At 34.7% G+C, this 13,207-nt stretch overlaps 2 protein-coding genes across 2 annotated transcripts; one reads left to right on the plus strand and one right to left on the minus strand.

The window, feature by feature from the left end:
• Positions 1-2,664: 2,664 nt before the first annotated feature.
• On the plus strand, positions 2,665-8,060 carry GCK72_012829 (uncharacterized protein; the record flags this gene model as incomplete). Its single annotated transcript, XM_053729434.1, has 4 exons — positions 2,665-2,808; positions 6,146-6,257; positions 6,409-6,794; positions 7,794-8,060. The coding sequence occupies 4 exons, from the start codon at positions 2,665-2,667 to the stop codon at positions 8,058-8,060; spliced, it is 909 nt and encodes a 302-aa protein (XP_053584206.1).
• Positions 8,061-9,335: 1,275 nt separating this feature from the next.
• On the minus strand, positions 9,336-12,877 carry GCK72_012830 (uncharacterized protein; the record flags this gene model as incomplete). The annotated part of the gene is made up of 7 exons (XM_053729435.1): positions 9,336-9,404; positions 9,449-9,661; positions 9,898-10,023; positions 11,858-12,102; positions 12,149-12,244; positions 12,288-12,393; positions 12,734-12,877. The coding sequence occupies 7 exons, from the start codon at positions 12,875-12,877 to the stop codon at positions 9,336-9,338; spliced, it is 999 nt and encodes a 332-aa protein (XP_053584207.1).
• Positions 12,878-13,207: the final 330 nt, after the last annotated feature.

Genomic DNA, 13,207 nt, shown 5'->3' on the forward strand with positions numbered 1-13,207 from the left:
TTTACTGTGTTTTTTCTTATCTGTATCTCAAAAAATCTGGGTCCTCTTTCTCAGTAATCAAGTGTATTTTTCTCAATCAACTGTATTTGTTTTCCATGACAATCATCCACTGCTTCATAATAAATTTAATTGTGCTACTACATGTTCTCGAAGATTTTTAGTACTTTCAATACACATTTCAAAATTGGACTAGTCGTTATTTTTTGCAAGATATCTGAAAGAACCCGATGCAATATTCATGTGTTTGGATGGAGCCTAATGCTCCACCAATATCATCTAAATTTCAGAAAGTCTCGGTTTCTATCTACTGTTATGATGAGAATGAATCAACAGAACACAATCATTCTAATATAAATCGATCTGCTTTCAGCTGAAGTAAGAATCAGACCACAAGTTATGAATATTAACTGTGCTGTCATCTCTTTTTGCGAAGTCATAATTAAATACGGAATATACTGAAATATACGACAAATAAACGTAAAATTTGAATTTAGCACTCAGCCATCTCTTTTTGGCACCTTGCCAACAGCTGTGCGACGGAGCGCGTTTCCGCGGCCTTACGCCTCGCACTGCTGTGTATGAATAATCTAAAAAAGTAAGTAATTTAAAGCAGAATGGATGTATTCTAGAATTTTCAAATGTTAGTTGAAGTCGACTATCAAAAATTGCTGTTCTGATTGGGCGTGATCACACAGAATCCTGTGTACATGTGGAACTACCTGATTCTTCACGTAATTTTCGTAATTTGTTACAGTTTCACATATTTGTTAAAGCTGAATTCTAAAGTCATAGTTAATCATTTAGCCCAAGGCGTGCAAATGTTTTACTGTCCAAAGCAAGAAGTTACTGTTTCTAACTCTCGTGAAAATAAGAATGAACTCGATTCAATATTCCTTTGATAAACCAATTTTTGGCTGAAGAAAAGCCTATTTTCTGTCCTTTTAGACCATTTTTCCTTGTTTTTCTGCAAAATATACTTTTCGGAAATTCCAAAATTATGGAATGACGGAAGTCGGAAGTAAACATCCGGAAACGGAAGTCGGAAGTCGGAAGTAAAATTTTGAAAACGGAAGTCGGAAGTGAAAAACAGCCCGGAAGTCGGAAATCGGAAGTCGGAATTCCGCGCAACTCTGCACTGGCCCAAAGGCGTGCTAATCATACTTGTCACGGGCCGGGCCGGGCCCGCTAAAAAATCTTCCGGCCCGGCCCGGCCCGTTCGGCCCGTCAAAATATTGAAAAAAAAAAGTTCGTCGTTTTCCCATTGTTTTTTCGTTTACTACTTCATGGCAAACATATTATTGATTAGAAATTATAAAAAGACAACAAGTGAAAACGAAAATTGTCAGAATAAGTTATTTTGTCACTATAAACTTTGAACCTCTCAAAGTCTCTGTGATAATCAGCCGATGATCAGAATCAGGATCAAGAACTGCTGGAGGCTTCTGAAAGTAGTCTTATCGAATCCCCTGACCTCGATTTAGTATAAACCGAAGAAAAAATGGCCCGGGCCGGGCTCAAACGGGCCGGCCCGTGATTTGACAAGTATGGTGCTAATGTTTTTCTGTCTAAATCAACAAGTTACGGTTTCTAACACTCGTGAAAAAAAGAATGAACTCGATGCAATGTTCCTTCCATATACCTATATTCGTAGACGTATCACTATATGAGTTCTGGGACAGAAAAATGAATTATTTTTAGATTTGTAAACATTTTTTTCAGTTTCCAACAATAAACATAATCGAAAAAATATTACAGTTGAATTCAAAAATTCACTTTCGAATTAGAAACTGTTTCAATGTTTTGTTATTTCTGCGAGCATGAGATGATATTTTGCTATTAATTTCGTGCCAGAACTCATCAAAAATTATGACTTCACAAAAAAGAGGTGTTTGATGACACCAAAGTGAGTACATACTTCGTGATGTTTTGTCTGGATACACATCGTCACAGATCAGAGATTCTCGTATGAATTCGCAATTCATTGCTTTCATTTTCAAATAGATAGACCAAAGGTCTGCAGTGGCGTATAAATATAAGGGAATGAAGTAAAATGTGTCATTTTTCGTTTTTATCAATCGCCGTTAATTTGGAGAAGGATTTGAGTTCTTTTTTCAAAATAAGGATTTTCTGAAAGTTTTCTGTTACAAAACTTTCAGAAATTTTGTTTGCCTTTTGTGATTAAGTTCCAAACCAATCGTGCTATTTCGAAACATTTTTAAATGATCTGGAGAACAAGAACCACAAAATTTTTCTTATGCTCAACAAGCCGCAGCTACAGTATTTTCGTATTTTCTGCTCGCACTTATTCAACATCTAAAAATATTAAATACGGAGATCAACTCCTAATCCTTTCCTATTCATCTAGAGACAATACACTCGCTTTACCCTTAAGACTCATCTTATGATCTTAACAAAACCTAAACTTCCGATTCAAGTACCCAATAAGTTAATCCTAATCCTAAAAATAATAAGATGCACTTCGTCATTCTTTTCATAAGGAAGTGTATATAAGGTCTACGTGCATGTACCATTGGGTTATTTTCATCTTTTTAAACTTTTTATTTTTGTGTTTTAAGTGCTACATTTCAATCATTCTCTATAAATGAAAACAATGTTTTCTAAATGCATTCAATTCAGAATCCACTCCAACTTGACCTAATTTAAATGAACCGTCTCATCGAGTACGGTAGTGTCGACGAGATCCCCTATTACAACTGCAGTGCAAAGTCTCAAAACGAGTGGTTGGCGACTGGAGTGAAACGACCATGGCTTGGATATCCAATCACGGTTTTTGGAGTTTTTATTGAGGTTAGTGTGGAGGAAATGATGACATTCGTATTGAAGATTTGGTATTATTTCTTTTTGTCACGAACTTTAGAAACTTTTTTTCTATCAATATGTTTTTCCCCGGTTTCACTGAATGCTGAAACTGGTAATTTTTTTTCGGAATGAGTGGATTTCATACACATGTAACAACATTTTCAAAATTTGAAAATATTCAGTTTGTACTTTACAGAAAATTTCCGGAAAAGTTTCAAAACAGATGTTTCATGAGTTTGTGAATTGTTCAAGTTGTGATTACATACAATGTTTCGTGTGTTTTCCTACACTTGCTAACATAATTATTGCATTATTAGATCCTTAAAACTCATGGACTTCTCTAAAACATGCTAAGCTTCCAGTCCATTCTTGCTATAATTAGTGGCAGTTGAGAAGAAAAAGATACTCGTGATATCCGATTGTGAATTCTCTTTTTCATATAATCATCAGATTTTCTCCTGTGGAGCAAGAGGTGGAATGGAATAATTTTGCTCCGGTTTCAATAGAATTTGAAACGGATGCTACTTTTAATAATTAATATTATCGATCAGATAAGGTACAATTAAATGTTTGAAAACATCGTATTCATGATTAAAGAAAGCCAGAATTTGGAAATTTTTAATTTCGCATAACAAAATACGGAAAACTTTAAAATTTCTGTGACTTTTCACAGGAAAATTTGCTTTTCGCAAATATTGGATTATCCCTGTGAAATTCAATATTTTTGAACAGAAAAAGTTGCAATCAGAGCAAATGATGATATTTCTTGTGGGGAATTCCAGTAAAATAACAACTATGAGTTTTTCCTGTTTCGCGTAACATAAAAGTTGTATTTTGTAAAACATAACACCATTGATAAAATAAATACGTGAACTTTATTCGAATATCAAAAGCACGGAATTGGCAGCTTTGCCAACTCTGTGAAAAACAAAGGAATTGAAGGAAAAATATAAAAAACACGTGAACTAAACAGGGAAGAAAAGGATTTCCAGAATCGGCAAAGTTGCCGATCTTGTTATTAAAAAAAGATATTCCAAAATAATTAATTACGTGAGCTTTGTGACAGTAGGAGAAGAACATCTTCGTGGTTGAAATCGCTCATCGAAAAGAAAGATGTTGATAAGAGCAGTAGAGGAAGCCGATCGATGATTTGTATTAAATTTATTCAAGTCTCGTTGTCTGAAATTACCATCAGGATTATAGAGCTCTTTGGTTTTGAATACGAACCTCTTTTAAGGTAAAATTCCAGTTGCTTCAAAATAATTTTAGTGATAAACCAACACTTATGTATGTTTTGCAGATGTATTAGAGAATAAATTGATAGGTTCGGTCCTGAAATACGAATTTTTACAATACATGCGCCTTACCTGTCCGCGAGAAGAACACTTTTCCAAAATCTTTCCACTCGCATGTCAGAAAATGACAAACATTGCTCTAAAACTATGTTTTTTATAAATCTAGAGCACGTTGATATTTTTTCAACGATCTTTCTTCGCTGATATTTATTTGAATGTCAAAAAAATTCATTTCTCATTCTGCAATGTTTTTCATTTTCGGATTGGGAAGATTTTGGAAAAGTGTTCTTCTCGCGGACAGGTAAGGCGCATGTATTGTAAAAATTCGTATTTCAGGACCGAACCTATCAATTTATTCTCTAATACATCTGCAAAACATACATAAGTGTTGGTTTATCACTAAAATTATTTTGAAGCAACTGGAATTTTACCTTAAAAGAGGTTCGTATTCAAAACCAAAGAGCTCTATAATCCTGATGGTAATTTCAGACAACGAGACTTGAATAAATTTAATACAAATCATCGATCGGCTTCCTCTACTGCTCTTATCAACATCTTTCTTTTCGATGAGCGATTTCAACCACGAAGATGTTCTTCTCCTACTGTCACAAAGCTCACGTAATTAATTATTTTGGAATATCTTTTTTTAATAACAAGATCGGCAACTTTGCCGATTCTGGAAATCCTTTTCTTCCCTGTTTAGTTCACGTGTTTTTTATATTTTTCCTTCAATTCCTTTGTTTTTCACAGAGTTGGCAAAGCTGCCAATTCCGTGCTTTTGATATTCGAATAAAGTTCACGTATTTATTTTATCAATGGTGTTATGTTATAATGCAGGATGTTTGCTAAGGAATATAAATTGAAAGAAGCACAGAATTATTACCTTTTCGAATAAAATATGATATATCTGATCGAACCGCAAAAATGTCCCAGAATCTTTTAGGAATTCATGTTTTCTTGATTTTTGCTGGTGCCCCAAGAAATATTAGAAAACTTTGATTTTGGAGTTTCAAATTAAAAATTTCCAAATTCTGGCTTTCTTATTAGACTAATTTTGTTTTTTTTCTGAAAACGAGATTTGATGCACTCTGAAATTAAAAAAAGAGGAAGAGGTTTTGTGACAATTTTCGATTGAATAGTTCAAGTTTTTCTGTAATTTTCTTTGCATGTATCACAAAACCTAGTTTTATATGCTACGTTTAATGATTACTGCCCGAATCAAAACCGGTACGAACCAGAGCTGACTAAGAAATGAGAAATTGTCATTAATCTTATTCGGGCGGCACTCATTAAGATATTAATTGTGTTCTTTCGTTTCGCTACTTTGTGAAAGTGGCAATTATTTCTGAGGAAGAAATGGGATTTCGTCAATCAGGATTATCTTTCATTAAACTGACACGGATTTCATACTGCATTAACCAAACACCATTTAAAGTTACTAAACTTGTGAAACTGAAAATTTTGTTTTAGTTTGATGATGCCTGTCTCAAATTTTTCGCGATATTTCACGGAATATTGAACTTTGAAATGACAAACTTTCGCACAACATCATACTTTTTGTTTTCGGAGCAAATCTTTTTTCCGGTTTCACGATTTGTTGAAACTGATCAGGCTCCTAGGCCCACAGTATTCCTAAAGTCTACATAGTATCATGCGCTTCAACATAAACAAGCATTCCATGAAACAATTCATTTTTAGAATGTGAATATGTTTCAATAATTTGTGAAACTGAATGTTAATTTATACCAGACCTAATGAGGTTGAACACGAAAAATGACCTCCCACAGTTTTTCAGTTTCTGTTGAGTTTCATGTGTCCTGAACATTCAGTTTGGTTAGTCCACCGAGGAAACAGGTTATATTGATGGGAAGTATGCTGATTTTGTGCTCTTTTGTGCACTTCTAAGACTGTTTCCATCTTGAATGAGTGCATAAATCTTCAACTTTTATCTACCTAAATCAAATCAATCACCAATTCCAAAAACCACACGCCTTGAGAATTTCTCTCAATTCTGAATCATAACTTTTCAGATCCTCTACCTCCCAATTCTCTACATTATATTCAAATCAAAACTCATCAAAATGACATGCTACAAGATAATGGTTCTACTCGCCTTCACAGACATGACAGCCACTGCCTGCAGTTGTTTGATAACCGGCCCCCTGCTGATTGTTGGCTCCGTGTTTTGTGTCTATCCGACGTTTACTTATATTGCAGGCGAGTCGGGAGTATAATATCAGGAATTTATACTAGAGACTGAACTAGCCAACACGAAACATTTTTAAATTTTCAGGAGGATTTGCCATCGCCACGTGGTGCATGTCGTGCTCCGTCACCACTTCCCTCTTCCTTAACCGTGTTATCTCTGTTGCATTCCACGGATTATCCAATTCCATCGAGAAGAAACTCGCCTACATCTGCATCTTCCTCTGTATTTTCTATGGATTCTATGTTCTTTTCTTCACTCCAGTTGTCTGTTTCAACTCTGAATGGCTCATCTGGCTACCCGATCCCTTATCTGAGATGAAACCATCGGAGCAGGCAGCCGAATATTATAGAAATCGAGTTCAAGCATGGAATAATTGGATTTTTGTGACGTGTATGTTCGTGTTGTTCACTTTGTATTTGGGAATGATCAACAAGATTTCAATGGGCCAGAAGTCGAAAGCGGCTAAGTCGGTGAGTGGATTTACTCGAAGCTCGTTACTCCAAAAATGAGTAGTTGCCAAACGTCACAGTTTTGAAATGGTTAATTGTAAAGTGTAGAAAAGCAAATTCAGAAGAATGGACAAGAAAAAATATTGTTGTTTCAAACAAAAAATAAATATAGTCAAGCAACTGTGCAAACATTTTTGAACTGTTGGCTGTATTTGAAAAATGATCAGTTACGAAATGTCACAGTTGCGAAATGACTGGTATCGTTAAGCCAATTAAAGGAGGACTGAAGTCATATTTTTTTATTTCAGATTCTGATACTTCAGAAAATTCTGAACAACTTTCATCATTGGAGTATGTGCTAAAAATTGATCTAAACGGCCTAAATTCACGTTTTCCCAGCTCAAAAGGAGCCTAGATGGAAGAGTTTTCCCACGCGAATTTTTGCCCCCGTGTAGTCCTCTCGGACGAAATTATTTCTTTTTATTTCTCGTTTTTTCGTTTTCTTGATTTTTTAAACAAATTTTCGTGTTTTTTCTTCTTTTTTTACGATATAAATTGAATAAAAAACGAAATTTTGTATAAAAAATCAAGAAAACGAAAAAACGAGAAATAAAAATAAATAATTTTGTCCGAGAGGACTACACGGAGGGAGAAATTCGCGTGGGAAAACTCTTCCATCTAGGCTCCTTTTGAGCTGGGAAAACGTGAATTTAGGGCGTTTAAAGCGATTTTTAGCATATGCTCCAATGATGAAAGTTGTTCAGAATGTTCTGAAGTATCAGAATCTGAAATAAAAAATATGACTTCAGTCCTCCTTTAAACAATTAAGAATGCATTATGTAAACTCTTTGAAAAGCATTAATACAAATCCTTCTTTTTCTACTTGAGACATAAATTTTGAAAAAAAATTCTGTTTCAGTGTGTTAACATTTTTGACTGAACACAAAATAATAGATATTTTATAAGAAATACTCATGATCCCAACAAACCCCTCCCTCCATACCTAGTTCTTCTACTCAGATCTTCATTCAATGCTGCATAATCTGTTTCTTCAACACCGTCATCGCCCTCGTCTACAATGCTCTCACCCTCATCACTCCCGATTACTGGATGCTCCTTCTCTGTCAATTCTGTTGGTCTGTCAATCATGGATGTCCTGCTTTGATCTACATCACAATGAATCAGACAATCAAACGGGAATTCAAGAAAATGATATTGGGAAGTGACAAGAGAATCGGATCAGTCAGTACTCATCCAGCATCACTCACTCATTTGTCTACGCATTGATTCAATTTGTGGATACTATTGAACTGTGATGAATGAACCTTGTCATTTATCATGGAATAATGAAACATTATTTCATATTTGCTAATTAGTATCTTACATGAAGATTGTTTTCATGAAATTCTGTTAATAAGATTTCAGCTCTTCTTATATTACCGGTGTGCGAACCCCGGCCAGCTCGATTTAAAGGAGCATGAAAACATGCGAAACCGTAGTAAAATACAGTATTTCATCCATTTTAACTACGAGACCCTTTGAACAAATTCCATGTGCTTTTAAATCAAACCGGCTGTTGTTCGCAAAGCGATAATAAAAACCATTACTTGAAATTGCGTTCATATAAAGGAAAGTAAACTTTGTATTGTGAATCAAACATCTATATCATTCTCGTTATCAAAAAGTGTTAATTTCGAAACAGTTATTTTTTTTTCAAAAATCCTTTCATAAAATCGGTAACATATAATATATACTTGTCACTAGTATCGCCTTAAAATTTGATCAATTTTCCATCAACGTGACCCTTGAAAGGTATGAGTCTGTCAGAAGGAACCAAACATTTAGTGAACGATAATTTCTGGAAGACTCTTCGTTATTACTAACTTTGTTTTCTCTATTCCTAAAAAAGGTAACAGTAGACAACACTTTTTCATAACTCCTCAAGAAAAGCTAGATCTGTTTGAGCTTCTGATTACAAGTTTTTTGTTGAGTACGCAGGGATTTGAACAACTTAAACTGTGTCTCGGGCGCTTATTTTGGAAGGAAAACTTCGAGATCATCAATATATCGGCAGTGAGTCAGGGATTTTAAAATAAGAACATCTTGAAACGGGAGTTTTTTTTATCATAGAGAATAAACAGGGGAAGAAGAAACCCATCATCCAATCTTTGGAGTTTAGAATATTTTAAGAAAAGGAAACAGTAATAAATGTAATGTTACCACCTACTAACTATTTTAATGAAATATTTCCAGATACCTGCTCCAAGGATTGTTTTACAATATGCAAATTTATTTTTCTGCTTCATTAATTTTCCTTAAAATTGAACATCGTCAATTTTGTAATCGCATGAATCATGTCCGCAAAATAGTACGATTTTGTCTAAAAATGACAATAACACTCTTGGGAGTGCCCATACAAAAAATTTTATAACTTCAAAAATGGAGCTCTACTTTTTTAAAGATTGTTTTACAATTTATACATTTATTTTTCTGCTTCATTAAGTTTCCTTAAAATTGAGCATCGTTAATTTTGTAATCTTCCGTCCTTCTCCTCCACTCCATTCAAATCACATGTTGATGAGAGACCGTGATTGGATGAGTGTTGTGACCACTGTTAGTAGTTTCCACTTTCTGTAAAATTTCATTTCCACAGGTCAACAAAACTCGAAACTCACCGAGACTTTATGTCTACAGAATAACTGTAAAAAACTATTTCTGATAGTTTCATTCATAGTCAAATAGATGATTGCAGGGCATCCATGATTGATAGACCAACACAGTTGACCCAGAAGAACAATCCATGGAGCAGGTGTCATGAGGGATAATGCATTGTAGACGAGAGCGGTTACTGTGTTGAAGAAACAGATTACAGCGCATTGGATGAATATCTGGAAATGTTTTATTGGTATAGATGGTAAAATTAAATTTATTACTGTTTCCTTTTCTTAAAATATTCAAAACTCCAAAGATTGGATGATGGAGGAGCCCTTTCTTCTTCCCCTATTTTCTTGTATGATAACACATCTCCCGTTTCTATCTGTCTATATTTCAGTTAATTTCAGTTATTTCGCAATAATAGAAAAAAACTTCCAAACTGCTTTCTTTTCAAATTCCCATTACTCACCGCTCTCGATTTTTTGGATTTCTGTCCGTGAGCCAACTTCTTCACTAAAACACAATAAGTGATGTATAAGAAAAACATGATAGCGACGAAGAGATAGTTATTCCATGATTGCCATTCATTGTCGTACTGAAATAATTGGAAGAACTGGATCATACAAGAAGAAATGTAATTATGAAAAATGAGAAACCGTGAATCCTCAATGAAACTATAACTGGTTTTTTTTTCCAATGAGTGCCTTTGCAGAATCATTTTTTAAATAAAAGCGACAATGAACAGTTTACCACTTGGAATTGTCTGTTCTGTCATAGTTCTGCACCGGAAAATTCTAGAAGCCCACAAAGCCGTTCAGTGCTCAATTGGTTTAAACTCTTAACGATTAGGTCACAAAGTTTTTCTCTGCTCAATAAAGTCAAACATCCTGCTCATGAAAAAAGCCTCGGGGACGTTATGAAACCAAGACAATTGGCAACCTTCACGTTTTGAAACCATTAAATTTCGACAACAAACGAAGAAAAATTACTGGCGATTCACGTAAATTGAACAAAAATTGTCCGAAAGGTCATGATTTCAAAATGAATTGTGTCGAACTGTCAAGGCTTCGGTTTTCTAACATTTGGTTTTGAAAAGCCCCGGAGGTTGAAAGAAATCTGATTTCAATGTTTCAAGTTTAAAATAAAATTATGCTAGAAACATATTGATTAATAAAAAGAATGTAAATTTTAGTCAGCCATTGAAAAGGCAATTGAATTGTGGGATACTCAGAGCTATTCAGATTATTTTTATACAGGCAGAAGAAGTTTCATTAAAGTTTTTCCTCGATGAGATAAACTTTTTTTTTAATAAATCAACCGTTACAAAACTCTAACAAATTTCCATAGTTCCAATCTTGGAAGATACTTTGTCTGTTTTCTTTCTAGTCATGCAACTTTTAAGGATTCTTCGGAAAAATATATTCTCTTCTTCTGAAATTCTTATTAGGTGCTAATAAACATTTCTCCTCAATACTGTGATCAATTGTGCAGTCTCATCTCACTATTTCAAATAATTTTGAGACAGTGAACAATTCACCGAAGCAATTGAATTATTGCTAGGATAAATTAAGACAAGACGAGCGAAAATATTATGTCAACTGCGACAAAACTTTTTCTGAACATAAAACATATAAATGAAACTGTGTTCAACATGTTTTGGAAAATGGTTATGTACCTTCAGAATGGATTCATGATTTAGCTTCACACATTATATAATTCTTATATATAAAAAACAATGATCTCAAAAAGACAGCATTGATTAACTAGTGAGTAAACTGATTGAAACTAAGTAAACCGGTTGAAACTGTGTGCTTTGGATTACTGTTTCCATAAGTTATAAAATATTTACTCAAGTTTTTGAAGTCAATACGTTTCAAGTTTTTGTGAGGGCGTTAAAAAATGATTTAACTGGTTTCGTTATACCTTGAAACCTAAAAACAAAATCATCTTCAATAAAAATAGAAATCTCAAAAACGACTCCTGTCTTGTCAGTCTTTTTTTCAGAAGTTCACTGGCTTAAGTCTCGTCATCATTAGCGTATTTTCAAAATGTAGTTCTTCCTCAAAACCTAAAAGGGGCCCTAGGAGTTCACAAAATATTTCATTCGGAACCAGAAATACACTAGCAGGTCACATACTGTCAGAAAGCTAAAAAAAAAGCTAGTTTTCGCACTCAAGTTCGTTCTCAAAAAAACTTTCAGAGGGGTCTCTTGGATATAGTTTTCACCTTTTGGTGGTTCGAAAGAGGTCGACTTCGTAATGGGGGGGATCTGGGCACTCGAGTCTCACTCGTAAAGTTGATGATTCGAAACTGGGAACTTTCCAAAAAACAGATGTCCTTTGATCTGCACTACTTTTTTCTGTTTTAAGTATCTCATAAGTCTCCATACATATTCCCATACCAATTGTCGAATTTTATCTCGTTCTTACCATTTCATCAGCTTCTTGACTCTCTTCTCTCTCCGACAATGGCTCTGAAATCCATGCCAACGCAACCGAATTGAAACAAATAATTGGTGTGAAAAACAGAATGTACATCCCATAAATCCCCGATATAACCATACTAAAATACGTCAATTTCCCCTCGATGACGTCGATGTATTCATGAAATGCAATACTACATACTCGATTGGTAAACAACGAGATGTTTATGGCACATGCCATGCACCATGTATCTGGAAAATGAAGATTTTGATCTCGTTGTAACGTGTGAATAGTCACTAATTGCAAATCCGCCAGCGATGTATTCAAACGTCGGATAGGTGCAAAACACTGCTCCCTGGATGTAAAGAATCCCACTGATTATCGAACTGCACACTGAAAATTCAGAAGTGTTGGAGAACTGAGATTTTAATGAAACCTGTAGCACTCATATCAGTCAAAGCGAGAAATACTATAAGTTTGTAGCAGGCATAGCGGATAAGTTTGGTTTTGAAAATGATGTAAAGAATGGGCAAGTAGAGAACCTGAAAAAAAACTGTTTTAAAGTTTTCATTTCTGGCTTTGAAATTCGTGTTCCATACTTTGATAATGCCATCATAATGGTCTGCTGGCACAGTCGTTTCTGTGGGTCTGTCTTCGAAATACGTACAGTTTTCATACAAATTCGAGATTTTATCTCCGAAAAACTCAATTTTTCAGACAGTTTTTCTTAACATTTTTCTGTTATTTTCGGTCAAAAATTTTCGGAATTTTTTTTTGCACAGTTCTTATCGGTTCCAAGAACCCACCATATTCTAATAAAAGTCTCAAGAAATATTCCATTTCTGAAACTGCAAAACGATTATTGAATATCTTTAAACTCACCTCAACAGTTCCCCCGAATAAAACCAAAAACCATCCGAGTACTGGTCGTTTCAGTCCCAACTCATTCCACTCCTCAGATGTCTTCCAGCTACAGTTGTAGTAGGGAATTGCGTCAACACTTCCATATCGGATGAGTCGTTCCATTTTGAGTGGTATAGATGACTTAGAGCCTGGGATGAGACAGGTAAACAAGTTTGAGGCGGAGCTGAATGGAAATCGAAGAGTGGTTCAGAGAAAATATATTTCGAGAAAAGAAGGGTAGACAACAACAATAGGAGTTTAATGAGAGGTAGTTTGAAAACGGAACTGATTCATGTGCTCCATATAGTGATGCATTCAGAAATCAACTTGGTTCGGGAGAAAAACTCGATTTATATTGCAAAAAAAGAAAACTACGAAAACTTTTAAAAAAAGCAAGGAAACTAGGAATAGGAGTGAGCCGAAAACTTGTCCGAGAGGACTACACGGCTGCGT

Source organism: Caenorhabditis remanei, chromosome IV (assembly GCF_010183535.1).
Source record: "Caenorhabditis remanei strain PX506 chromosome IV, whole genome shotgun sequence".
In the NCBI taxonomy this organism is placed as follows: Eukaryota; Metazoa; Nematoda; class Chromadorea; order Rhabditida; family Rhabditidae; genus Caenorhabditis; species Caenorhabditis remanei.